The sequence below is a fragment of the Lates calcarifer genome, linkage group LG7_1, assembly GCF_001640805.2.
Source record: "Lates calcarifer isolate ASB-BC8 linkage group LG7_1, TLL_Latcal_v3, whole genome shotgun sequence".
Classification (NCBI taxonomy): Eukaryota; Metazoa; Chordata; class Actinopteri; family Centropomidae; genus Lates; species Lates calcarifer.
The window spans coordinates 12,987,470-13,014,653 of NC_066839.1; the positions used below are offsets into that span (position 1 = coordinate 12,987,470).

The 27,184-nt window shown below is 39.6% G+C and overlaps 2 protein-coding genes across 5 annotated transcripts; one reads left to right on the forward strand and one right to left on the reverse strand.

Annotated features, from left to right (window-relative positions):
- The first annotated feature begins 7,708 nt into the window (after positions 1-7,708).
- Positions 7,709-13,464, forward strand: tbpl1 (TBP-like 1). 2 transcript variants are annotated; one of them, XM_018696153.2, is made up of 8 exons: positions 7,709-7,852; positions 8,566-8,663; positions 8,862-9,106; positions 9,251-9,333; positions 9,753-9,816; positions 10,777-10,880; positions 11,303-11,397; positions 11,718-13,464. In XM_018696153.2, exons 3-8 carry the CDS (start codon positions 8,972-8,974, stop codon positions 11,798-11,800), a joined length of 564 nt encoding a protein of 187 aa, XP_018551669.1. In that variant the 5' UTR covers positions 7,709-7,852; positions 8,566-8,663; positions 8,862-8,971; the 3' UTR covers positions 11,801-13,464. The 2 variants fall into 2 exon arrangements, with proteins under 2 accessions (XP_018551669.1, XP_018551671.1); XM_018696155.2 differs by having other exon boundaries at positions 7,732-7,776.
- slc2a12 (solute carrier family 2 member 12) lies at positions 12,979-26,877 on the reverse strand. 3 transcript variants are annotated; one of them, XM_018696150.2, is made up of 8 exons: positions 26,784-26,877; positions 26,328-26,468; positions 26,140-26,187; positions 20,906-21,022; positions 16,230-17,534; positions 15,571-15,693; positions 14,930-15,062; positions 12,979-14,826 (listed from the first exon to the last, which is right to left on the reverse strand). In XM_018696150.2, the coding sequence occupies exons 3-8, from the start codon at positions 26,180-26,182 to the stop codon at positions 14,733-14,735; spliced, it is 1,815 nt and encodes a 604-aa protein (XP_018551666.1). In that variant the 5' UTR covers positions 26,183-26,187; positions 26,328-26,468; positions 26,784-26,877; the 3' UTR covers positions 12,979-14,732. The 3 variants fall into 3 exon arrangements, with proteins under 3 accessions (XP_018551666.1, XP_018551667.1, XP_018551668.1); XM_018696151.2 differs by lacking the exon at positions 26,328-26,468 and having other exon boundaries at positions 26,784-26,867; XM_018696152.2 differs by lacking the exons at positions 26,140-26,187; positions 26,328-26,468; positions 26,784-26,877 and adding an exon at positions 22,352-22,505.
- Positions 26,878-27,184: the final 307 nt, after the last annotated feature.

Below are 27,184 nucleotides of genomic sequence, written 5' to 3' on the forward strand. Positions count from 1 at the left end.
GGCGGCAGGTGTGTGTAAATTCTGCTTGTGTTTCTGTACATGGAGAGTTCACATAGGCAATACACTGAAATACATGTTTAAAAAAGCACTGAATGATAAAAAATAGTGTCAAAGGCTTTTAAAAACACACACAGCTACATCTTTCAAACATGTGCCTGCATCCACACACACACACACACACACACACAGATTCATTCCTCTGTATGTCTAAGTTTAAACCCCTCGTTTATCTTCAGTCCACGCCTTAAACACAGGTGTTTGGAGAGTTTACAGATGAGAGCCTGATGCCAGATATCATGATATCATGTAACTATGTTCAAGTCCGCTCTTTTACACTCACAATTGTTTCCCACAGAAAATTCCCCTCTGCTTCACTTATCAGAAATGAACTTTTTTTCCCACTCGCCAGCTCAGTCAATACACAGATATTTATTTAGCCCAGAGACAGAGAGTCTCATGAGCAGACTGGCCCTAAGATTTTTATTGAGACAGAAGATAAAAAGGCCGGTTCTGCTCTGTGTCCATTAGGGCTAAAATGGCCAGAAGAGCGTCTGATGAAATGGAATAAACTGTTGTGGTTATCTTCCTTGGCTGCTGCAGTGGAGGAGAGCCAGAGAGAATGAGAGAGACTATGAACTCACAGAACTGCACATTACTACACAGACGCAAAATCATTCACACACACACACACACACAAATCTATCCCTCCTTGGTATTGCCCAGGTCTGTATTTATCCCTAACCATAACAGAGCAGGCAGATAATGGCTGATGGGACCATCGTAAAAATAACCTGGCACAGGTCTGTTTGGATTAACCTCCTCTCCTCACCCCTACTCCATCCCTCCATCACATTTTATGGCTCTCTATCTATCTATCTATCTATCTATCTATCTATCTATCTATCTATCTATCATGAAGAAACACTGGTACTTAGGAAAAACAGACTTTGATTACACCATAATTTCCATGAATAACACATTCTTTTCCATCTCTATTACTAATATGTTGCATATTTATTTTGGAAGAGCATGAGCAGCCTTATCAACAAAAAAGCAACAGGGGCTGCTTATTTTCCCTCCAAACTAACCTCTTTGTTTGAGTAAGATATGAAATACTTGTCCAAATATGTTAAAAACTGAATCTGAGAGGCAAAAAACAAGGCAAACAGAGAACAAAGAAACAGCATATATCATCACAAGTACTTCCCAATTCACTCACATGCACCCACTGTGTGTGGGTTCATGTCCAAACGTCCAATATTCACTCTCCTTTTAGCTCTATTTTTGGTCTCTACCGACTCCTAGGAAAAAAGATCTAGCTGCTAATGCCACTGTGTTTGCCAACTAGTTGCTGACTTTGCCTTGACATTTGCTGTTGTGCAGGTAGAGTGAACAAAGGAAGTCAAAGGGAAAAGAAAACTTGCATGCTTTGAAAATCAGAACAGAAAGCTGAAAAACACTAAAATATCATTCCCATAGAAGGGAGCTGCAGAGTCAGGTAGTAATTCTCTGAGTGTTTGGTTTTTCATTAGCGACCTGCTTCACATCCAAATAGTGATGTGATCAATTGTTAACATAAAAATGTTGTTTGTAGCAGCTTTAAACGTAAATCAGTAGACACCGAAGTTGTCTTTCAAACCAAATGACAGAATCCAAATCACCAGAATATAATACCTGAAGGTCTGTCACACACACAGGTTACAGTTACAGTTACATTTGGACTTCCGCTCACTTTGATATTAATCAACTTCTTAATGTTAAAGCTGCTACTATAAATATTTTTATAGAATGGATGATGGATTAAGTCATAAGGGGTCGCTCATTTTGTAATAACAAACCCATAGAGAATTGATTGTGTCAGCGTTTCAGCAAGTTAACGTAATAGTGCTGTGTGTTTCATAAATATTCAGGCAATAGCAATTTTATGTTAAAATAACATCCATAATAATCATTTTGAGATATGGTGGGATGTGTCAGCTTGTTTTGATCTTTTTCTGCCCCCTAGTGGCCACAGATTAATTAATGCTGCTTTAAGTTTCATGTCATGGCAAATAAATAAATAAATAAATAGAGAAATCCCAGATTTAGCTTGTTCCCAAAATTGAATTATTTGTTCTTTTAATAGACAGAAAAGAGATTTTAAGACCCAGTGCTGAAGTCACTTAACATGTTCCCACATTTCAGTCCTTTCTTATGAGTCACGTTCATTAAAACCGGAAACAATTATGTTGAAACCCAATAACAAGACAGTTGATAACTTCAGGAAACTCTCTGAACTCCAAAGGAGGACATTGTGAGCCTGTAAAATGCTGATCCTCATGTCTGATGAGAATGGGAGGCCAATATTTTATAACTCTGTGGAGGACGGGGGGGATACAATATATCTGACACAGCTTTATTGGCCTGTACTCTTTGATGACTTCCTGCACAGAGTGAGGCTGAAGGAGACGGAGGGAGTCTAACTCGCTGAGAATTAAGATCTTTCTCCCTTTTTTTGTTTTTTTCCTCTTTCTCTGTTTTTGGACTCTTGTTGAACTATTTGTCGTCTTTACCTCGTTACCTGTGTTTGCTCCTCACACCAAGAGCTCATTCCTCATTTGTCTCTCTCCATCTACCACTTTTACTATCACTTGGAGAGACTGTAAAGCAAATGCCTCCCCAACATGATAAGTATATGACCTTGTCTACTGTATGTATTCCTTGGTGTACCTCGCTCTCTCTCTCACTCTCTCTCTCTCTCTCTGGATGGCTAAGATGGGGTTACTAATGAGCAAATGTTCAGATGATGAAGCCTTTTTCCAAGAATCTTTTCTCCCAAACGCCCGTGGCCTTTGGATGACTCCCCAAGGAGACCATTAATTTAGATATCAGTGTGTGTGTCTGTGTATGTGTGAATCTGTGTGCACATGTGCGTGGGCATTCCTTGTGTGTGTGGATCTGTATTGCTTGCACACAAGTGGGAGATTTGTGTTGCTTTGTTTTATGGCACAAAAAAACAAGACTGAGCAAAAAAGCATATCAATTAGAAAGTGCACACACATCTGCAAACAATGCAACAATACTGCACAGGCGCGCAAATTATATACTCCTAAACTCTAAGCAGCTAAAACACAACACCACCCCCCCTTATCACATATCCCTCCTTCCTATCATCATTCTACACCTTCACCCCAACTCGCTCCCCAAACGCCACCCCAAAACATCCTTCTATGTCAACACCTCCCACCCCCCCAAATCCACCCAAATGCAGATCCAGCGCAAAGTTTAAGAGAGTCCTTACACATACACACACACACACAGATACAGGAAATGAGTGCCAAAATCATGACTCTAGTTTTGGCACCCACCCTCAACGCTTACATTAACATACACAGTATACATTAAGACGTGCAGTGACAGTGATGCATTTCTCTCCCAACTGAAAACACACACCCTTTATCTCTGGGGGCAACCAGGTGTATAATTGAAGTGAGCTCCAGTGACCCTCCCTTCTGACTCCTGCAGTGACCAGCTAACTCGTGTGGTTTTCCTCCTCTCTTGTTGGGTGCCCTCTAGACAGACTCCTCTGCGCTCTTACGGCAGTTTGTTTTCAGAGCGCTCTGTTTTCTAGTGAGAGAGGAAGAACCCACTCCACAAGGCTTACAGCAACTCCTTCTCTATCCAAACACTGGCTGTCTGTCTGTCTGAGGTGCTGACAAAATGGCCAGTGGGCCCCAGTTCTGTGGAAGAGGCCACAGAAATAAGTTTTGCAATCAGAGATTTTCCATGTAATTCCTTCTTGAATTTGAGCTAATCCAAATTTTAATAAAAAAAAAAAACATGGGTTCACTGTTAATCAATGACAATAATAGCCTTTAAGATTGTCACATACTCCCATAATGTGTATCATGTCTGTCTACCTCAGAATAATCTTTTACCTTGCTTTTCCTTTCTTTTCTTTTCTTTATTTATTATATGTCAAACAAATGCTAAAGCTCTTTAGGATGAATCTTGTATGTAATAAAATCTTCAGTTATATAGAAAGAAAGGACTGAAATATATTCAATATATTACTGCTGAGTCATGTAAATCCCACCTTCCCCATCATGAAATATGAAAACAAGCCTTTTTGCACAAGTATTGATTTAGTATTTAATGTATTTATTAGTATTTAAAAACACTGTCACTGTCACATTGTGAACATTAAAAAAAGAAATAAGAGCCAGGCTGCCATGCCCCAGTCCTTAAATACATCCATCAACAAGAGACTTTGATTTCATGCTGACCTCATCTTCCTCAGCTTTATTCTTCCTGTCAGTTCTCTTATTCTGAAAATAGCAGGTGATTCCTCTGGGGACTTGAGCTGCACCAGATGATGCTCATGGCAGCGTCATCATTTTCCAAAACTAGTCTAAACACGGCTTAGGCAGGGAACTCCATAACATCTGCGCAGGTGTGTTAATGTTAGTCCAGTAAATCTGACACGATGAGCGTCAGAGTGATCGTCTCTCTGTCTGAGCTCAGCCTCACGTCTGAAGCTGTGACGGGAGGGTGAGAAGGTTTTCACCTCTCTGTAGAAACTCCTTTTTGTTTGGTGGAATGCCAAAGTTTTTTTTGGCCTTGATTGGCTCTGCTGTATATGTTAGACTCTTCAACATTTGGGTGAGTGACTAGACAGAGAGAATGAGGTCTGCTGTCACACTTCTGACTGTTTTGTGGTAAGAACTGTGGCACAATTTGAAGAGATTTAGGTAATATAATCACAAATAAAATCTGTATGAATCATGATCTTAAGGTATTTTCATTCAAGGATTGCAAATACATTCTATGAATATAGTATATCTAAAAACAGATGGGTAAACTGACTTTTTATTTCATCCCTGTCCAACACAATGCACACCAACATCACCTGTTTAATCTAATCTAAGGTCTACAAACCTGCTTACAAGTATCTCTGCATACATGTGTCTATACATTTGGGTGTGAGTGTGTATGCACATGAGGCCAGTGTGTTGGCCGTGCCCCTGATTCCTGACTGACTGGTCCCAGTAAGAATGGAGCTGATATAAACAGGCTTAGCCGTTCCCACGTCTCTGTTTACACTGGGAGACCCCAGAGCAGCACTACCAGAGCACTGGATTCCCTCTGCACGGCAAACTCACACACTATCCATATCTGTCTCATATAGAAACACTTATTCATAACTGCACACATACAGTACATAGGCATACAGATACATTCTTATGCACATTTATGTAACCATGTTAACCAGGACATGTATGAGCCCAAAGGTGACTGGCACATGGTCTGTAAAAGTGTACTCAATCTAATGTTTTTGTCTTCCATTTTCCCCCTCTCTTACCCACTCTGGTCTTTTCTCCATCAGCTCACTTTTATCTTTAAGTGTCTTTTTTGCATGCTTTTATTTTTGTAATTTCCAGCCTTTTCTGTCCCTGCTGAAGAAACTCAAATTGGTAAACCATTTGCAATCGTACACAGAGTTCCCACAAACCGGCGCTGACCTCAGTTTTACAACACTACCACAAAGACTCTCAAAGGCTTTAGCTTCACTCTCTGTATCCTTTTGAAATGGGCCTGTGATGTACGCCCAACATAAACAGAACACTGGGGTCCTGACAAACACGCCCAGTTTACAGGCAACAGTGAGGTCACCCCTGCAGCACATCTCTGCAAATACGCATCTGCTGACGGTGACAATTCCAGTTTTTAAAAGATAGGGTCAGTGTTTTTGGAAACAAAAAGGTAAGAGACTTTTTTGTAGGATTTTTCTGAAGCTTCTTCAAGAGATTATGGAGAAAATTATGTGACCTTGTCAAATTTCTGTAGAATACCAAACTGTCCAGGTCATCCACACATTCAGAAGAGAACACAACTCTTGGGGAAATATCATTTCACCCAATAGCAAATACATTAATTATGTCATGTTTGATAGGTGTAAACATGAAGGTAAAGCATTCAAGTTTGTCAATAGCTGATCAACCACAAGTCAGATCAGGACTGTCTTTAAACAGACATACATGTATGCACACACAAGTGAGCAGACAAAAATCACAAACACAAATCTTCCCAGAAGCAAAAAAACCCCAAAAAAGATTTATCTCTCACTTTCTTTCAGTCACTCTCTCTTTGACACGCACTCACAGTAATTACAATGATGGACCGTCTATTTATTCTTAGACATATCTTGCGTTTATTATGCCATAAGTGCTCACATCTGCATGTTTACATGCAGCATCTTATGACCTAATGAGAATAAGAGCATTGTTCCCCTGGGAATCGACTGCCCCAGTGATGTGCAGCCCCAACAAACTGTAAACACACTCCTTCGCCCTACGTCAGCTGTCTCACAACACACACACACAAACACACGCACGCCATCAATGCTAGTGGTCGGACTTTCCTAACCTGCTCTAAATCTAAACCTTTATAGTAAACATCTTGGGACATCTGAACAAGGCTCTTGTTGGAATGGATATGAATTACAAGGCTATATTTCACCAGGAGAAGCCCTGGAGGATTAAATGAGAGGAGGAAAGAGACAATTTGGTAACCAGGGAGGAAGAACAATAACAACAAGGCTGAATCATAAAGAAGCTATTTTTCTGTTTTGTTTGGGCACAAGCCAGGCGGGAGAAGTGTTTGCAGCGGTCTGAGTTGAAGAGCTGGTTTGCAATGCACAAACGTACATAAGCAAGACATAAGTCACTGATATTAACATGTACAAATACACATGAATTTGTGTAAACATAGACTCACGCACATTCAAATCTGTGTTTAGTGTAAGCAACTTTATCTAATGAGGATTATATGTCATTCTTATCAGTTTCATGCAGTGTTGTGCAAAACCACACAGACCAGATGAGCACAAAAACATGTCAGAACCACATAAATGCTCATAAAGTCATGATCAGTCTACCTTAAGGTCACAACTACAGCAGGATATGACAGCGCACAGACACTTCAGTACAGCATTCATTCACTAAATTCATTCATGAGCCACAGGAGCGGCTGTGAATTCTCTCATTGATAACACAAACATTCCCCGGGCCGCCTCCAAACTTTACTCCTTCTCCCCTTTTGTAGGCTGTCCAGAATTCCCAGTGGAGCATTTACCGACCAGATGTGCTCATTTTCCTTGGAGATGTTGCTAATCCACGTAGCTTAAATGTCAATGCACCATAAACAGTGAAAAAAGTTACACATTGTTGTCTGGAGATGGTGTTAACATAAGCCTGTTAAGTGTAATATTGGCAGACAAAGATGATTGCAAAGACAAATTTGTGGATACAGATTTTGGCCTGAGTCAATGAGCTTTTAACCCTTACCTGGACTATAAGTTTTAATGACTCCAAATCCATTCATAATAAGTTTAATAACAACATTAAGTTATCAGCCCATTCTGCAGGACATGATATTGAAGACTTGGGCTACTCTTACCTGAAAATATGTCAAAATTATGCTTTGTTTTTTTTCCCCAACAAGACAACCCCCTCTTGTCCACATGGTGGAGCAAGATACCAACTTCAGACCAACTTACTTGTTGCTGTGCAAATCCTTCTGAGTAGGCAGCCATGGCACAAATATTAGTCAAATTCTGGACCTCTATGATGAAGTGAACAATTTAAGAAGTGGACTTTATTTCTCATAATGTTTGTCTTTATCGTTGTGTTACCGGAAGTTGTCGTTATTCTGAAGTTCACAAGGTCACTAGGTTTTATTTTGAAAGCGGAGAGCGGAAGTGGCTCGCGTGCTCGTCAATTGTCTGCGGAAGAAGGGGTTTGTCTACAATTTTTACCGTTGACTGACTGACTTACTTGTGTCTTGGGGTTACAGCAGTGAGATAACTGAAGAGGTAGCTAAAGAATTAAAGCAAACATTTCAGATACACACATTTTATTAACACACAGAGCCACCTGGAAACAGTGGAAATACCTCGTTCTCAGTGTAACGTTTGACTACTAGCATGCTATGCTAGCGTAGCTAACAACTTTTCATTCATTACTGCCTGTGCACTTTTCTTTGTTGCTAGCTAACGGATAGCTTTCTTCACAACATTAGCTGTGCAGTAGTGAGGCAACGTTATTCTTTGTCTTTAGCCTTTAGTAGAATTTTTGCCACAGCAACAAGTAAGTTCATGCAGTTATGCTGAAGTAATTTACAATTCACCGCTGACAGCAGGCTTGTTGTGCTGGCAAGATTTGCTAGCATCATTTTCCCTAACATACTTATCAGTTGCGTTACTATGCAGCAACACATAGACCACTGGGATGAGCAATGCATCAGCTGCAACGCCAAAAAACTTACATCATGGATAAAACCGCGACACCCTAAACCGTACGCTCTCATTTAAGTGATAAATGCATTACATGTAGCGTTTTACATCTTTCTTTTTCTTTTATGTTATTTGATAGTGGCAATAGAGAGTAGCTAACGTATCAGGCTAACGCTATATCACTAGCGGTAAGCTAACGTTATATGGCCAAAATAGGGAACTTATACATTGGAAAAGAAATGATAAATATTGCTCTCGGAAATGTTTAAAGTGACTCCTCTGATGTCCTGCAGATGCCCGTGTGATTCGTGATTTGAGCCCCAATCCCAGTATCTGGAGTAGAGAGGACCTACATAGCTGGAGAGCCTGATGAACTGGTGATACAGATGAGGTGAAAGCATTTTAACAGTTTGACGCAGGTGTTCAGCACCTTGAGCTGGCACATATCCAAACACAAGGACTATCTCTGTATGCTAGTTGATTGCAGTGTATGTGCAAGGGATAATATGTGGGAATACATCGACTACAGTCAAATTTAGAATTTCCAACTTAAAATGCTAATATATCATGGGCCTTTTTTGTTCTTCAGTGAATCTTGTCTCCCTGTCCGTCCATGAAGTGGTGGTGATGGTGGTGTTGATGATGATGAATGTGTGAGGAGATAACCCGTGGTCCCCTTGCTGCACCGCACACTTCCTCATGGATTCCAGCAATGATGAGGCACTTGATATCATTGTCACCAATGTGGTGGCGACCTTCAGGACCAGGTGCCACCTCAACTTGCGCACCATTGCCTTAGAGGGAACCAACGTCATCTATAAGCCGGAAGTAGGGGTAAGGAAACCAAAGTCAGGGAGGGAGGGAGAGAGATCACAAATTTAAATATTTATAACCATTACCACATTATCAAAGGTTTGTGCTCATTCAAAGAATGGAGAATGGACAATGCTGAAATTTGGCCACTCTTTTTGTTTTCAGAAAGTCCTGATGAAGCTTCGTAAGCCCATGATAACAGCCTCAATTTGGTCCTCAGGGAAAATCATCTGCACTGGAGCAACAAGGTAGACACACCCACGCAAAACACAGTAAATGGAGGCTTTGGTTGCCAAAGGGACATTAATTTTCTCAGACTATAGAAGTGTTTGCTGCTTTTGGCCTTGGCTTTCTTGCTTCTTAATCATTGGTGCAGTAATGTTGGCTTTAGCTGATGCCCCATCAACTGCCAGTAATGCAATGGCATTGCCATTTGCCTCATCAGTCATAGATACAGTGCTGACATCAGAGCTAGTAATTACATCTACTGCAAGTTCAGCATAACATTAGAACAGCAATGACTCTGATTGTTGGTGCCCAGAACCTAGAGTTACTCTTAAGATTGCCATTTAATATTTATGTGTTATATCTCTTGCATGCCAGACCATATACAGTATGTAATCCACTGTTAAGTCAGTTCTCACTCTTGCTCTCCTCCTCTGTTCAGTGAGGATGAGGCAAAGCTGGGTGCTCGCAGGTTAGCACGCTGTCTGCAGAAACTAGGCTTCAAGGTGAGAATGATCACATACAAGCTGTTGGTTAACAGCATTATAACAGATGTATTCTTCTTATTCTTCTTTTTGAGGCACGAATATCATGATAACTAGATAACTTTTCAATGCAGGTTTAGAGTTTCTAATATCTGTTGAGGTAATGGATTTCTGGTTGTTCAGCTGATGCTTAAGTCTTTTATTGAAGTGGAACTGTCCTTTACAGTTGACATTCACTGGTATTTCAGAAACAATTTCAGGATGAAATCTGAAAGAGCAATTGCTTTGAATTGTGTATCACAATTCACTATAATGTAAACCTAAAAAAACACAATACGTTATGAATGATATACATGAATCTGTAAATGTTTATTTAATTCATAGGCCTTGTGATCGGGCATATGGTTTGTCATTACCTTTCAGGTGAATGTTTTACAGCATGTGTCTTACTGTCAGAGTTTTGTTAATACAGCAAAAGGTTAGCATAACATCCTAGTCATTATGATGATTGCAGAGATTGTGGAAATAAACTCTGACACTGTTTTACAAGAGCATCAGTTTTTGCCAGTGAGGCACAGATCGTAAACCAAGTTATTTAATGAATAAAAAAAACCTCTTAGTGCTTCATTTCACTGCACGTCTACATTTTGTTTGTTTTCTCACTTGTTTTAATCTGGTCGCTTCTCATTACTTGCTGTAAAGAGGTTGCAGGTTGACCCTTAAGTACAGTAGCTCTGTAGTGTAACATAGCTGCTCACTGAGGTTTGTATTTACTGAAGTTAAAGCTTTATCCAGTAAATCTTTTGTGTCCTCTGTTTCTGCAGTAACTGGGTTGAGCACAAATGAGGATAACCTTTAGGAATTCTTGCCAACACTATGGCTTGAAGACTAAAAGTGAAAGACACAAGAGTTTTCCTTTAATTTGAGGGGTGAAAAGTATGTATGTGTCAATATATTAATAAGTGTGTGTTGTCTGTTCAGGTGAGGTTTTCAGCCTTCAAAGTTGTGAATGTGCTGGCAGTGTGCTCCATGCCCTTTGCAGTCCACCTCATAGACTTTACAAAGAACAACCGACCCATTGCCAGGTAATACAATCCCGTGTATAATATGAATTAGGTGTAGTTTTAATTTGTGATCCCACTAGCAAAAACTACAGATCACTATCATGAATAACCTATCATTGTCAATGATTATGATTCAATTTTGAGACACATCTCATCACACGTATGAAGCCAACAGTCCAGTTTAAAATCCTTCACAGGTTTTATTAGTGATTCACTATTTCACTAATACAGGATGACCTCTAGTGGTGAAAGCACTCATCAGCGCACTCAGCAGAGAGATGTTGGTGTAGTCAGCCTCTGATTCACTTGTTTATATGACAACATACTGTACAGAGTGCTGGCATATGGCATCATCATGTACTTCATTTTTAGAGTGTGTGCAAAAGTCTTTGGTGTATTTAACTGTTTGTGTGTGTGCGTGTGTCTGTGTGTGTGTGTGTTAGTTATGAACCAGAGCTCCATCCTGCTGCCACATACAGGATCAAAAACCTCAAGGCCACTATACAAGTGTTCTCCACTGGCAGCCTCACAGTTACAGGTATACATGCACACAAGGACACACTTATTTCTCACTCCCTCCTTTACATACAGTGAGAGGGAAAACCAGCTTAAAGGATTGGGGTCACTATGTTGTAATGCACTTTTATACTCTGTTACAACCAGCAAAGTAGTTTGTACACAGTCCAATCCCTCAAGGAATTTTGCCTGAGTGAAATAGTTTTTGCTCTCTTTCTATGGCATGGCATGCTTTAGGCTCGGCTTGACCCAAAGTTTTGCTGTTTGCTAGTTTTGACAACTTTTGACAACGTGATTTTACTTCTTTTTATTATCCCAACTAACCCCTGTTCACTGATTTAGGACCAAACGTGCAGAATGTGGCCACAGCTGTGGAGCAAGTCTACCCACTACTGTTTGAGTGTCAGAAACCTCTCTGCAAATAAAGGAAGAAAAGAAGAATATGATAAAGAAGACAGAAAAAAAAGAACGGAGGAGAAGGCAGGACTGTGGGAGCACCATTTCTGCGGATTTATTTGCTTGATTTTATCACTAAATGGCAACAGCCGCAAACGTCTGACATAATTGACGGACCAGATATCACCTGGATGTTGGATTTTCTTTTTTTTTTTTAACTCTCAACATCCCCACTTGGAGTCTTAAAATCACCCTCTCACGAAAAATTCTGTGTCATTGTGATTCTGTGGCTCTTGTGATTTTAACAGCTTAAACATGCAAATGTCTTCCAAACTTCATATCCTTCAGCAGAAGCTGCTCCTCCAAACCTGACTTACACTGGAGGGGGGTGGAAGCTATTTGCTCTCGCTCTTTTAATCGCTCTGGGTGTTTTTGCATGGAAGCAGAAAGACCAGTTGTCAACATTCTAACTCTTTTAATGCTTAACAGTGGTGACCATTTTGAATAGTCTGTATGTTAACACTGAGAAGCCTCACCTTTAACCCTATATAAAACGACTCGTCCGATTTGTCCATTTTGTCTGGAAGAATCTCCGTCCATGACTCGTTTGTGGAGGTGTTAACATAAATACAAGGCACCGAGGGTATAACCCACATTTCTTGGTTTGAGAGAAAAACAGCTGTTAAAACAATAGACTAGTCTGAACCGTCCTTATGCAGATATACATATCTGCTCGCAACATGCATTCATCTTTCATTTCCTCATTTTGTTTGGTTGTCAGTTCACTCTAAATTTATTGTTGTTTTTGTGAAAGGGTCAGAATGGACACACGTTATGTCATTAATTTCTTTCTCTAATAGTTTTTCACACAATGTAACCTTGCAAATATTTAAGTTTCTTTTAGGTTTGGACAATGTAGAGAGCAAGATTGATGTCTTAAATGTTTTGGAAGTCATGAAAGCTTTTGAAGGGTCAAAAACATTTTATTTTTCAGGTGGCAAGTTGTTAAGCCATTAACCTCATGTTTGCTTTCACTTAACACAGCTTGTGGTACCTGGTCAGTAAAGGCATTAGTGGCATTGAGACAAAGCAAAACTCATAACTTTCAAATCAGCTTTCTAATGGATGGAGGGGGAAAAAGCTATTAAACACTGTCCAGAATTTGGTTTTGGCAATTAGTCAGGACACAGGACAAAGACACAAGAACTCGTTGAAAGAAAGGATCGCACTGTTTAGGCATCTGCTCTCTTTAATCATACAAAGTTGTAAGGCAGTTAGCACAGTCATCTGTTTGAAAGTTTGGCAAAATGGTGAATTAGTTTTTTAAGCAACATTTGTGATCAAAGACAACATGTTCAAATCTTGTCTTATGCTCATACCAACTGTCTGAAAAACAAACCCTTCTCTTAAATTTCAGTGGGAAGAAGTGCTTTTAAATTGAAACTGCAATCTTGTATTTAACATGACTGTTGACACTTGCGCTGGATATAACATCCATAGTGGTAACATGTATGTATGTATGTATGTATATAATAAATGCATCTGATGGAAAAGATGTTCACAAAAACTGAAATGTTGTCTGAAGTATGTGGGATGGAGTGCTTTTTGAACCAGTGTTAACTGAAGATTTGTGACACTTGTTCAGAATTTTGTATTTTGTATAAGATAATAAAGGTTAATGATAAAATTCTAATATCTACTTTTCCATCATTCTTCTCATTTGTCCTTCTCATTTGTCCTCATTATGTATGAACCAGTTTCAACAGCATTCCCCATAAAGGGTTTTCTAAGGTTTTCAATGCGACAGACTTTGCAAATACATGTCTACATTTCACTGTGTGAAGAAAGGGTACAGATTAAAAAATGTATTTGTGAAAAGGTCCACACAAATTGTTCTTTTCTTACAGTAAAACATTTCACTCATTAATCAATTTATAATTTTGGCATCACTGACAGAAGTAAAAAAAAAATCCTTCCTACTCCACAACAGTATTAGCTTCTAAATTATTTACATTACTACAAGACCTGATGGGTTTAGTATTTTGTGCTTGATTTTTTGTTTTTGAGGATTCAGCAGCCAGCCCAAACACAGTGGAGCTGAATCTGTTCATTCATTATCACTGTCTTGATTGCTTGTTCCCATAAAATGTCAAAGTGGAGAGACAGAGCTCTTACTGAGACTACTGTGGCCTGCATACATGTTTTTGCCATTATAGATATAACACAACTGGTATAGACATAACTGCTATGACTGATTTGAGCTACACTGGTGTTATTACACTACATAGGATGAAGAAGTCACATTACATTAATTATTTGCAGTCCAGAAAAGAATCAGTGTTGAACATACTGCCATTTGAGGTTATTAGTGTTCATTGTTCTAACTAGCAAACATTGTTCATCATAATGTCAGGTCAGAATGGAAGAATTCAAATTCATATGACTAAAAGTCTGTAGTCCAGTTTAACCACTAATGTAAAGGGCTTGCTTCTGCTCTGCTGGCTGACAAGGGGTCAGTTTCAATCCTAAACCAAAGATGGAAAATGTCCCATTTCTGCATTGGGACACTGATTAAAAAGAAATAAAAAGAAAGAACTTAAATAAATCTTGTATATATTCTATATAATCTCACATTCAATCCCAGTTGTTTACCTTTAGTTATTGTTTTTTAACAAGCAAGAATGAACCCTGAGCTATCCTCATTTGAGCAAATGCATCTCCATTGTTTACTTATTTATTATGTGTAACTTCCACCATCCCTAAAGTTTTCTTCCTTCACATCTGTAGCTAGAAGGAATTAGACATCATTATAGGAATGCTGGACCTGCAGGCATGTAAAGATGTGGGTGAGATGATATGAGTTGTACCCTAATTTCTGAACAGTACTACTACAATGTCTTTCTAGATGCTTGCTCTTTACTCTCCTTCAGGTGAGGTGTACCGTTGTGGCTGGTAAAGAAGTCAGTTGTGCGCTGACGTCTCTGCAGACGAGCTGCCGGCGATCAGGCTCTCCTGAGGCTGAACCTGCCTGCAGAGCCGCACCTCGAAATGCTTCCTGATAAAGCAGAGATAGGAGAGACAGAAGATAAAGAGGTTTCTCAAACTAGTTCACAAGACAAATGGATAACATTAAGACCATGTGCTAAGCTGACACTCACTTCTTAGCCAGCTCTTTTGATATCTCCTCCAGTGTGCGACCTTTGGTCTCAGGGACGGAGAGGATGACAAACACCAGTAGAACAAAGCTCATGGCAGCGTAGAGGAACATCACATTAGGAACACCAATCTTTTCTAGAAACACAACAGCAAAATTTTGTTGTACATAACAGAAAAGAATAAACTGTACAAATCATGAGTGGTAAACCTATGCCTTGACTTGCAGATGCTGCTAAACCTTAAAGAATCATATAAAATATTTTATATTTGAACTGTTTTAGTTGTTAATCCCAGTTTTATGACTCTCGCAACAGTCTGACTGACCAGTAGCAGTGAACATGGTGAGGCACACCTATGTTTTTCTTTGGAGAGTGAGCCAGTGTATACACAGTACAGAGTTTGCTGGCTGTTGTCACAAACATTCAACTTTCTTACCTTTCCTGGTCAAAAGATGAAAACACTAAGGGGAAAAAAATGCATAAACCTGTGTCGTGGGTTAAAATGTTTGTTTACAAGACAGAAACACTTGCTTATGTACTACTAAATTCTTGCCTTTGTTGTCAGACAGCATCAGTAAAATTATAGCTCTACCATGGCTGGCTGGAACCCACGGTTAATAAATTATAACCAATAAAACACGCACCTGTCATTGTGAGGAACGTCATGGAGATGAGCAGGTTTGTGGCCCAGTTTACGGCTGACACCACAGACACAGCCCTGCCTCTGACTCCCATTGGAAAGATCTCACTGAGAACCACATACACCACTGGTGAGAAAAGAAAGACACATACATAAGGATGTAAGGTGTGATGGTTAATAAGGTACAAAAAGAAATAACACAGTCCATAATAATCTGCCCAATTTTAATGTTTTTGTGTGGGGAATTAAAGGGAAGGTTTGAAGCGTTAAAGTCAGGGTTCACGCTGCTTTATTTGAGGAACTGCAGCATTCTCTACAATCTATATTCTACCTAAGCCTAGTTATTAGCCACCGTTGTACTTTGTTTGAGCTATTAGAACCAAATACAGTAGATAAATTCTCTCAACATGTGAGTGCATAGATGCTCCTCTATATTGGGAATAAAGCAGAAATGGCCTGCTGTACTCTTTGGCAATGAGTGAAAATAAGGTCTTGCTGTCCTCTGCATTTCCTTCTTGGTTAACAACTTGTAATACAGGGTTGTCACAATTCTTATTTTAATTATAAATGGTCTGAAGGGTGACTTCCACCTGCCAGTTCATTTTAATATCAGTGTGTGTGCAAAGGAAGTGGGTGAATAAAGCTGAAAGAATCGGTGCTTACTTGGCCCAAGGCTAATGGAGAAAGCTGCCACATACACCAGCAAACTGATCAATGATGCCCACTTCAGTGAGGAAGACACTTCTACACGAGTCCTTCCTCCTAGCGACTCCCTCACCCCATCATCCTCTCTGTTAGTCCTATGTGCCTCCTCACTGTTCCACTGGCTGGGGAGGCGAGTAGAAAAAATGTCACTAACCTCCAAGTCTGTGGAGGTTCTGTTTATATCCCACGGCGTATGTGTGTACTGGGTCTGGTTTAGTATAGTGTGACTTTTACACAGGCTGGTGAGGTGAGTGTGGCTTTGCAGTGTCAGGGAACCGAGTACAGCTAGCGACAATCCCATCGCAACGGCGCCCACGCACAAAAAGCTCTTGGGTCCCACACGGTCGACCAGCAACACAGCAGGGATGGTGCCGACTACTTTGACCACTCCGAACCCTGTGGAGGCTAAGGTTGCTGCAGCATCGCTGTTGAAGCCTACGCTGCGGAGAAGAGGTGAGGCATAGGAGAGGATGTTCGGCTGACCAGTAGCCTGCTGAAGGAAAACTAAAGCTACACCTGTTAGCAGCCTGGAACGCAGGTTAGCCTTGGAACTGAACAGCTCCCAGAAACTGTGCTCTGATTCCTCTTTTAGTCCAGCTTGAATGTCCCTGAGCTCCACCTCAACATTCTCCTTAACCCCGCCCCTCATTCTGGCCAGCACTGTCTTGGCCTGCTCCACTTTACCCTGAGTGACCAGGAAGCGTGGGCTGGGTGGGAGGAACACGAGTGCACCTATTTGCAGCAGCGCCGGGGGGATTACAAGTCCAAATGTGTACGCCCAGCCATGAGGCACAGCAGCGAAGGCGTAGCTACAGCTGAATCCCAACATGACACCCACAACCAACATCAGCTCGTACAGCGTCACCAGCAGACCCCTCCTCTCCCTTGGAGAGATCTCCGCAATGTACAGGCACGCTGCCGTGCCCGACAGCGATGTCCCCATGCCCACTATCACCCGGCCCAGCGTCAGCGCGACAAGGGACGTCACGGCAATGAGCACGACGGTCCCTGCGACCACCAGGGCGGCGCTCAGGAGCAGGGAGCAGCGGCGGCCATAGCGATCCAGGACGGGACCTCCAGCAAGGCAGATGAGGAGAGCGCCGAGCAGGTGGGAGCTGACCAGCAGTTCCTGTTCCCGGCAGGAGAGGGAGAGGAGGCCGCGCAGCTGCAGCAGCACCCCGGAGGTCAGGCCCATTTCATAGCCCAGCATCAGGCCACTCAGAGAGGCTGCTACAGCTGCTACTACCACCAACCAGCTGCAGCCTGGAGAGAGGAACAGAAACAGATTCAGAGAATACACTTGAGGACATCAGCTGTCCTACAAAAGACTTAGGGTGGACACTGGCACTGGGCACTGTGAAGTGTTCCTACTTCACATCACAGACTAAAAATTTGCTTTTTAAATTTAAATCTAATGTTTCCCACTCAAACACCCTTTAATTTGTATATGTTTATAGCCTGATGGGCTTGTTGAGTGTATTTCCTCACAAGTATGACATATGCCAGGTGGATGTTTTAATGTTTTGAAACCTATATTATTTACATTGGCAAGTCTCAATATGCTAAATTGTGTGAAACTGAGGAATAGAGGTGCTGTCCCTTTCATTTGAAATGGCCAGACTTTCAGTTTAATTTACAAAAGCTAAAAATAACACACAGGACTAACCAGCAGAAAATGAGAAGTTTCAATTCTGAGTAAGAGTTATTTTGTTATGTAGCTGACCCCTATGGTATGACCTCCCTGGAGTGGGGTCAGCAAGATGACTATTTGTTCAAACAAGTACTGTGTTCTTGTTTACAGCTACTCAGATTTTAAAGCAGCAGATGATCTCATGTGCAGCAGTTATTGACGGACTCTAAGGTAACAAAGCTCCACTGAAGGGGAATAAATTGCAGCAGAACTAATTACATAAATAACACTGGATGACATTAGAAAACTGAGTGAATTCCATGTTTGGACACATGGCATCCACATGACGACGCTTGGACTGAAAAGTACAAATGAGTCAGTGATAAGTTAACAAAGACAAAAACTGTAAAACATAAGGAAATGCATTTCCATTCTGGAAGAAAAGTGCAAAAAAAAAAAAGAATAGAGGGGAATGAAGGATTTGGTAACTGCTACGCTACTGACTGCATAATGTGTGGACAGCGTAAAAACGCCAAATAGCAACAATAAATGATTCCAATATTTTGAAAAAAAAAAAAAGTTTTCAAGGAACTGTGTGCCATAACTTTTGACTGGACCACAGCTTTCCTCCCTGTAGGTTTACCCCCCAGCCATGAAGTTGCCTTAACAGTGCTGACTGTGTAGAATTAGAGGTCAGAAGTTCACAGGAAGAATGCTGAAGCAGTCTTGTAAGCCATTGTATATGTATGTGCTTGTGTGTGTGTGTGAGGTGGGTTTAAACCTACATGCATTGTCACTGCATGTATCACTGTGAGCTAACAGACGTTCATTATCATTGAATGGATAGGGAAGGAACAAATGGAAACTGATGAGCTCAGCATATACACACAGATATGATCTTTTTCAAACCTATGAATCCAAAGTAGTTGTAATATTCAGAACACAAGCCGTCACTAACATCACCATTAATAATCCTTTTGACTATTTTGCTATTCTGCTAGAAGCACTGCTGTTGACTTACACATGCATTATTCCTTCAACTGCTCTTCATAAAGGACGCTACATTTGAATTACTGTTATTATTTAAACCTGCTAAGGCAGCTTTATAACAATAGGCTGTTGACTTAAATGCTAGTTAACTGCAATTCCACTGACAGACATGATAGTAAAACTTTTTTCTTTTTGCTCTAATTTAATTATCGTAGTGCAACATGAAAGAAAAACAAAGGCACAGCTGCAAACTGCAGGGTCTTGTAAAGTTATTTGCCTTGACTGTTGCAGTACACCCCTCTTTCAGTTTGTCTCCATAAGCAACATTATTTAATATAAATAAAATGTCCAACTATACTTGCTTGTTCTGAATCTTTCAGCTACTGTGTTATCTGCTTGTAGTTGCATTTCTTTATCCTCCTGAGACCCGGCCCATTCATTTATGTCCTTTATAATGGACATTTTGTTCACCTTTATCTTTCTTAAGTATTTGGAGTTACCCTTCCAAGCCAAAGATATAATCTGCTCCTTTTTTCTTGTTTTCTAAATTTAGTTCTATTTTCACACAGATATCGTCCTGTTGTCCTCTACAATGGACATGCTGTGAAATTAAAATAAAAAATATATTTAAAAAAATTGTAAGGTGTTTTTTTTGGTCCAAATAGGTAGGAAATCACAAAAAAACAGAAATTGTAAGACACTTTTTTCCCTTGGTTCTCAGGAGGATATCAGGTTTCTTCCTGAAACCTTCCTTTAAAATATGATTTATATAGATATACATGTACCAGGCACTTTCTTACACCTCTACACCTGCTTATACATGCAGTTTTTCAATCAGCAAATAATGTGGCAAGGATTCAGTGCTATTTGTACCACAGCATTCTTCACACATTTTACACTGGGTCTCAATACGGTGTTTAATCCATAAGGTTTTTGGTCTGATAGTGTACCTTAAATTACATAAACGCACACATTTACTGTATTTACCATGGCTGGAGAGTTTGGTAATGTTGACCTGCTATGACTTGTGAGGTTATAGGTGTCTCATCATATTTGCATATTAACGCTTGACAACTGAGCCTAAATCTGACAGTAGTACAAACAACTTCTATTATGGTGGCCTCTCCCTGCTGCACAGGGCAACAATGTGCAGAAAGATCCATATTTTCAAGACAGAGGGGTGGGGTTCTTGTATTTTGCCATGCAGATGCAGTTGATTTATTTAAATCCTGATCACAATTATTGGAATAAGTATATAAATAAATAAATGATTAATTCATAATTTAACAGTACAGTAATTTGATTAATAGTAGAGTATTTTCAAAATGTCGCTCTGCAGATGAACAGGCTTTCACCCAGAAACGTTTTTGCCACTGGATAGTGCAAGGCGAGTAAAACCACCCAAGCCATCTCTTCAGGTCACACTGACATAACTGGTTAGATGAAGTTAGCGACAGGTACTGTTTGATGAGTAAGTGTCGGCACCAAGGTCAGAGTGACCTGCATGCACAAGCATAAAAGTTAGTCATAAACAACGTTTGGCTTTATCATTAATCAGAGTTGATATGTGAAGAGGCTGTATACGCAGAAAGCCACATTTTGGTTTCAACTGAATGATCGCTATTTTCATACTTCCAGGAAGCAGGTTTACTGTGTTATCTGGATAACTTTGCTGAACAAAACTCAAGATCCAAATTTTTGGAGGATGTACTATGTTATCTAGATAACTCAGTTAACCTGCTTCTTGGATAAAGGCCCTGAGGTTAGTATTTAAAAAATGCTGATTTTCAGTATGATCAAGTTTTATATTAGACTCAAGTGTTTATGGAGGCTCAGTGGTGGAAGCCAGAGAATGTAAGCTGTAGGGAGGTGCCTGTAACTAATCAAAGCCACCCTCCATAGACAAGTTAAGCAATATAATAAAACACAGACACACCTATGGCTTAGACCTGGATTCACATTAAATTTTTTAAAAAGCATGTTGCTCTATCTGATTTGATTTTTCTGTGTGTACCTGGGTTTCTGGGTGGGGTCAGTCTCTCTGTCTCAGAGGACGGGCTGCCTGGGAGGTACGAGGTCATCTTCTTGGTCTCACTGTTGGGGTCCATTGCCACCAACAACAACAGTAGGCCTAGATTTAAAAAAAAAAAAGATACACATTGAGCTCACTCATTTTGCACCAAGAGACTACAATAATATCATAATACACCTGAGCTTTGTGTTGATGGATACTGCACCATTCTTCATGAGTGAAACTTTCCAGTTCTTTCAGGATGAAGAAGGTGGAAATCTTTTTCTAGTGCCATCAATTATACTTTACATTGAAAAATACCTAAAAATTAAATATATATTTTTTTCTCTTTTTATTTAATCAAAGTAACTCAAGTTCTCAGATGTTAAATGTAGTTTTACCATAAGTACCTATACAAGAACTCTGCCCAGAAACAGTCCAAAATAAATGGTCACAATTTTGAATTAAATATATTTTCCTGATGAAAACGTATTGTTAAGATTAGATACCCAGCTCTTGTCATGGATGCAACAGATGCTTGTCCAATAGTTCTGAAAACAGGAACATCATGGGGGAACAGCATGTGGTTCTGCCTTGATTGAGACAATTAGGCCTAGTTATTCTCATAAAATATCTTCAGCGTAACCACCAACACATTCAACAGGACGGTATGTCTTCACTTTTTTCCAAGTGACAGCATAAACCAATCTTGGTGCAGAGGAAAAAAGGTCAAAAAGTGTCACTGTCAGATCATATCCCCCCCTTTTCCGTCTCTCGGCAGTCCTGGGTTAACCTTACACCAACTTATGCCTTTTGGTGGCCAAAGATACAAGCAAGCCTCCAAATGGAAGCTGTGTCATAAATACCAGCTCTGTGAGTCTCACAATGGACACTTGCAGCTGGTTCTGTGACACAGAGATGTTTTTGGAAGTGCTTTGCAAAGCTGTAGTTTTGTTTAACACTCGTCCTGCTGGGTTTCTGATAAGCTTGGGCTTTCAACTTCTCCTCTGCTTTTTCTTTTTCTTCTTGTTGCTGGATGCGTGTTTCGCATATTGAAATTTGGAGACTGTACCCCAACTGTCATCCTGAGTGCACTTCCCTACACCTGCAATAGCATCTTATTGGTTGTCATAATTTAGATAATGACTGAAGCTACAGAATGGGGCAACTTCTTTTTTCATATGTGTTTGTTTTTGTGTTTCCTGCAAACCCATGACTTCGGTTAAAATGTAGCAAAGTCATTTTGTGGAGGCCAGAAACCACAGACCCCCCAAGAAAACAAAAGGTCTTTATAGCAAAGGCCAAAGCTAACAGTTTTCTTTAAGACACTCACTTCAAGTATGGGCTTGTCCACTATTTACGTGCAAACTAAGTGTCTTTCGCTCCTTTATAGTTTGAGTAAACACGAACTGAAGTTGTAACAACTGTACACGGCGGCACTGTTCCTACCTGAAGCCCCAGCTGTGTTTCTGCTGTTAGCTTAGAGTCGTATTTGTCGGTCCATTCACTTTCTTCACCAGACTTCTCTGACCGGACAAACTTTTCCTCTGCTCCCAACGCCTCTTTTCGCTCGTGTCGGCGCACGCACTCAGCTTGTTTTGGTGAGGCACTTACTTAACCCCGCCCACGTCTGCCTAGACCACCAATAGGAAATGTGTATTTTGGCTTTAGAACGCCCAGCATGAAATTCTATTGGTCACGACATATCTATCAGGTATTGCCTATGGAATAATGTGTTTATAATGTTACAAAGTGTTCTTGTAGGGTAATATTTATCTATTGTTATACTCTAATCTATAATGAGTTACTAAGAAGCTTATCCTGCTCTGTTCTGCAATTAGCCCATAACACATCATGAACTTTTTTTTTCTGTGATCATCACTATAAGTCGACCAGCAATAAAATACACCTGTATCAATAATGCTCTTTCACTCATACTACATGTGTAAATAAACGGAGTGGCCACCTGCTGTTTTGCTTGGCTCCCATGCCCTGTTTCTACGAATGCTGCAGGACTGGCCTGACACACCTGCCCCTGCTGCTTCACATATGACAGAATGTAGCCTAGTGTGCTTGTAATGCTCCATTAGTGCTTGGCCTACTTTCCCCAGAGATGTATTTAGATGTTATGACATGGCCTATAGAAGCCAAGGTTTGACCCACTGTCATGTGATCCTCAGTTGAGTTTACCAATAGGTGTGTGTGTGTGTGTGTGTGTGTGTGTGTGTGTGTGTGTATGAGAGAGTTATGTAATCACTCAGTAACGGAGATAAGTATGGGTGGCCTACTCGTCGGACAGTGGGCTTCACTATGTCAGCAAGTATTTACCGTGTCAAATTGTCCTTTGGAAAGTCAGTGATTTCTTATCTAAGTTTATTCCTGTTCCATATTGGAACACAGTGCCACAATTTGAAATTTAAAAACACAATCATCCAACACAAACAAGGCTTCTTTTTCTTAATGTAGAGCAACCATTTGTTTGATGGTAGCCTTTTCTATTAAAGTACTTGAAATGGCTCTGTTGAAAGAAAGTTTTACTCACCAATCTAGCAGCAGGAAAATATTAGCAGCATAATCACTACACACATACTGATAGTCTAAAGGTCACTCTTGCATATTGTTTGTGCAAATAAAAATAAATTTTTGAAGTGGTCAGATGTAGAGGAAGTATTCATTTACTAGTAAAATAAAAAGTGTACCACAGTGTAAAAAAACTCAAAGCGTCCTCAAAGGATCAATGTTACATATTCATTATGCAATAGAATGACACATGACAGTTATGTTATTGTATGCATTATATTAGATTATTATTATTAATGGATACAATTGCAATAAGCATTTTGTGTTGTAGGTGGGTGAGGTGAAGCCAATTGTAGTAACAACATCAGCTAAATGTGGTGGAGAAAAAAGTACAATATTTCAATCTGAGATCTAGTAATAGTGATGTACAAGTACCTGAAAATACAATGCTTCCGTAAATGTATATAGGTACATTCCACACCTGCTTTTGTATTCATTTATTATTTTACTGATGGGGTGTACACACAAGTGTGCCTGAATTGGGTATAACACAATAACATCCCTCTTTAAATACACAGAAGCATCTATATATACTGTATAAACTTTGTACAAGTAAACTTTGTACAAGTCAAGACACAAACCAATGAGTCAGCTGTAGCCATCATGACAGATATATGGAAGCAAACCTTGAATGATTCAGGCTATTTGCGATAAGTATTTCCTGGAACCTCTTAGAGACATGACTTAATTGCTCATATAAGAAGCATCGTCAACTTGCAACTATACATACTTGATAAATACACCCCTTTTATGGCCATAGTCCAGTGTTTCAAAGGTTAAACTCACTGCTTTGGTACACGCAGATAAAACAAATTCAGTCTAATAGAACAGTCCTCCGATAAATCCTCCCTTCATGAAGGTTATAATGTTAGGTTTGTGTTGAAAGTGTTTTAGAGAGATGTTAATTCAACTGTATGGTCATTTTGTAGGCTGCAGTTTGTGATGTTGCTGAATTGTATAGTGTTAAAGTTACAGATGTTTCTATTATTTTGTCTGCCCCATTTAGATCAGTGCATGTATGCTAGATAACAGGAACACCTTTCTAAAAGTTTTAACAAAAACTGAACATTATAACCTTTATAAAGGGAGGATTTCAGGGCTGTTCAATATCAATAACATATATTGCTATGTATTCTGCAAATTCTACATTGCAAGTAACACTAAGGATCCAGCTGTGAAAATGAAGGATTTTCAGTGGAAGGAAGGAAAATAGTGACATCTTGTGGAATCCCTGATGCTTTGCATGGAGTGATTAAGAGGTAGACAGATTTCAACTTCAACTTCTTTTCTGTTGATCCCCATGTTGTGTTGTGTTGTCTTGTCTTGAAAAGTGTTTCATAAATAAAGTTCTATGCACTTCTCCAGACAAAAGCAAAACCTGTGACATTGGCTTGTAAAGTTCCTGTCAAAAGGTCTGATACACTTTCTTTTGATTCAAACACAACATCACAACAAAAACAGGTGAACCCTGCATTTGCTAAGTAACTTTTACCTGAGCCATTTTGTTGTTGTTGCTGCTTTTATCACTGAGGATGAATTCTGCGGTTGTATTTCAAACAGCACTACAGTTAGGACCAGTAATATCATGTTTCTATTGCCTGCTCTATAGCAGGTTTTTCCAGGAAACGGCACCAAGTTACAATTACAAATTCCCCTTGCATGCCTTTGAAGAGGGATGTTTTGCCATTATTATTATTATGAGCTTTAATGTCTTGTGTTTTGGAGGTTTAACAGCATTAGCGTTTGAATTCACTTCTCTCATTTTCATCATCGTCATCGCTTCGCCTCTTGCTTGGGCTTCCGGGCAGGGATTCTTCTTCGGAGTCACTGGCAGCAAACTCATCCCACCAACGGAAACGCTTGCTGCTTCTAGTGTCCTCATCTTCATCTTCTCTATGCCTCCTTCGGGATCCTTCCAGCAGTGGTGTCTTCCTCAGCTACCTCTGCATACTGGCTGACTTCCATGTTAACTGCAGCAACAGCACCAGCATCCTCAACTTGATGATTGTTATTGTTATCATCATCGTCTTCGTCGTCATCATGATTGTCAACATTGTCATTATTATTGTGGACAACACTATCATTATTGTCAACACTGTCAATGTTGTTAACAATGTTGCCAAGATCAAGAATGACAATGTCCTCATTGTCATTGTCATTATCATCAGCATCATCTGGATTTTCATCCTCAACCCAAATTGGCCTCCAGAAGAATACAATTACATCAAATCCAAGAGGCATGAGTGGGTGTACAGGAATTACCAAGATGAAGTGCTCCATATCTCCATGATCAACTTCCAGGACATTTGGTAGCTCTACAAGACCACCCAGAAAGCAATGTCACCATTTTCATTCATAGAATTAAACTGAAAAGCTGTACAAAGTGAATCTGTGAAGAAATCTTTTCTTTTCTTTTGTTTGGTCATTGTCTTTGTAAACATCCTTGGGTCTCGTGAAAGGTGCTATATAAATTTAAGATATTATTATTATTATCATTATCCAGACTGCGGTATTTTTTAAGAGCTATATGAAGGCAACTGGATACAGATAGAGGGTAAGAGGACTTAGAAATGCAATAACAAGAAACAAGAAAATAAAAACTCTTGTTGACACTTGTTCAAACTTTTTAAACTGTACATCACAGAATGTGATCTTACCATCATTAGGCCCAACATGCGATCCATCACCCTGTTCTTCCATGTCAACTAAAAACATCACAAATACACAATTAATTTGTGACCACTCTTCCACAAACATTTAGATTTTTTTTTTAATTTTCACAACAGAAACCCTCAAATTGTATACTGAGTTATGATATATCCCACCAGTTGACTGTTGGCAGTACCTTTTACCAGTCTGTTACATGAACACACAGCTCATTTAAAAATAAAAATAGTCCTGGTTGATTTGGCAACACCTGTAGTCACTGGTGGTGACAGCACATGTAGCTCTTGTCCATAGGTACAATTAGATTCTAACAGTGACACTAGCACATAGAGAGATAAATATGTTATTTGCTATTGTTGAAAAGTGACAGCCATAAATAGTATCTATATCTACTCTTGACAAAACCCAAACTGCCTCAAACTAAATGTGAGGTATTGTTGAACACTTTGAGCTGCTGTGACAGAATCATAAAAGTCAATTCAAAAGTAATTTATTGTTATCAGTTTTAAGAGAACAATCAATATTTTTGAACACAAAACTAAACTAACAAGTTAATGTAATCACTGCCATTCATTAAATATTAACACAGATGATTTTGTAGGAATGATACAATATAATAACTCCACAGACCTACCTTACTTCGAGGGAAATACAATGTTAACACAATATTACACAATTTACTTAGCAGTTGAAAGGTTGTGGTGGTCTGTAGCAGCAAAAAAAAAAAAGGCCTCTTTTAAAAATGTGCAGTTGCTACAGAGAGTTGAGTTGATTGTGATGTCATGAGAATGGCTGAGGTACCAACCAGAAGGAGCCGAATAATAAATATCAATCAATTCATAAACTTTATGTTTTCAAATGTGAGAAAGGTCTAGAGCACCTGCAGTGTTCACCAGATTTTTTATTTTTTATTTACTGATGTTACACATTGTTCTTGATTTCACGTCATCATAAAACTAACATTGTCTTTAAATCAAACATATATCTATATACATAGCAGAATTTTTCTGTATAATGATTATAAGAAAGGAATCA

Bases quoted from the DNA above. Each gene is read 5' to 3' on its own strand.
- tbpl1 (XM_018696153.2), top strand. From the start codon at position 8,972: ATGGATTCCAGCAATGATGAGGCACTTGATATCATTGTCACCAATGTG. The intron at 9,107-9,250 runs GTAAGGAAACCA...TTTTGTTTTCAG, and splicing joins TCTATAAGCCGGAAGTAGGG to AAAGTCCTGATGAAGCTTCG. The intron at 11,398-11,717 runs GTATACATGCAC...TCACTGATTTAG, and splicing joins TGGCAGCCTCACAGTTACAG to GACCAAACGTGCAGAATGTG.
- slc2a12 (XM_018696150.2), bottom strand. From the start codon at position 26,182: ATGGAAGAACAGGGTGATGGATCGCATGTTGGGCCTAATGATG. The intron at 17,535-20,905 runs GTACACACAGAA...TCCTCTCTCCAG, and splicing joins GACCCCACCCAGAAACCCAG to GCTGCAGCTGGTTGGTGGTA. The intron at 15,694-16,229 runs GTAAGCACCGAT...TTTTCTCACCAG, and splicing joins CTCCATTAGCCTTGGGCCAA to TGGTGTATGTGGTTCTCAGT.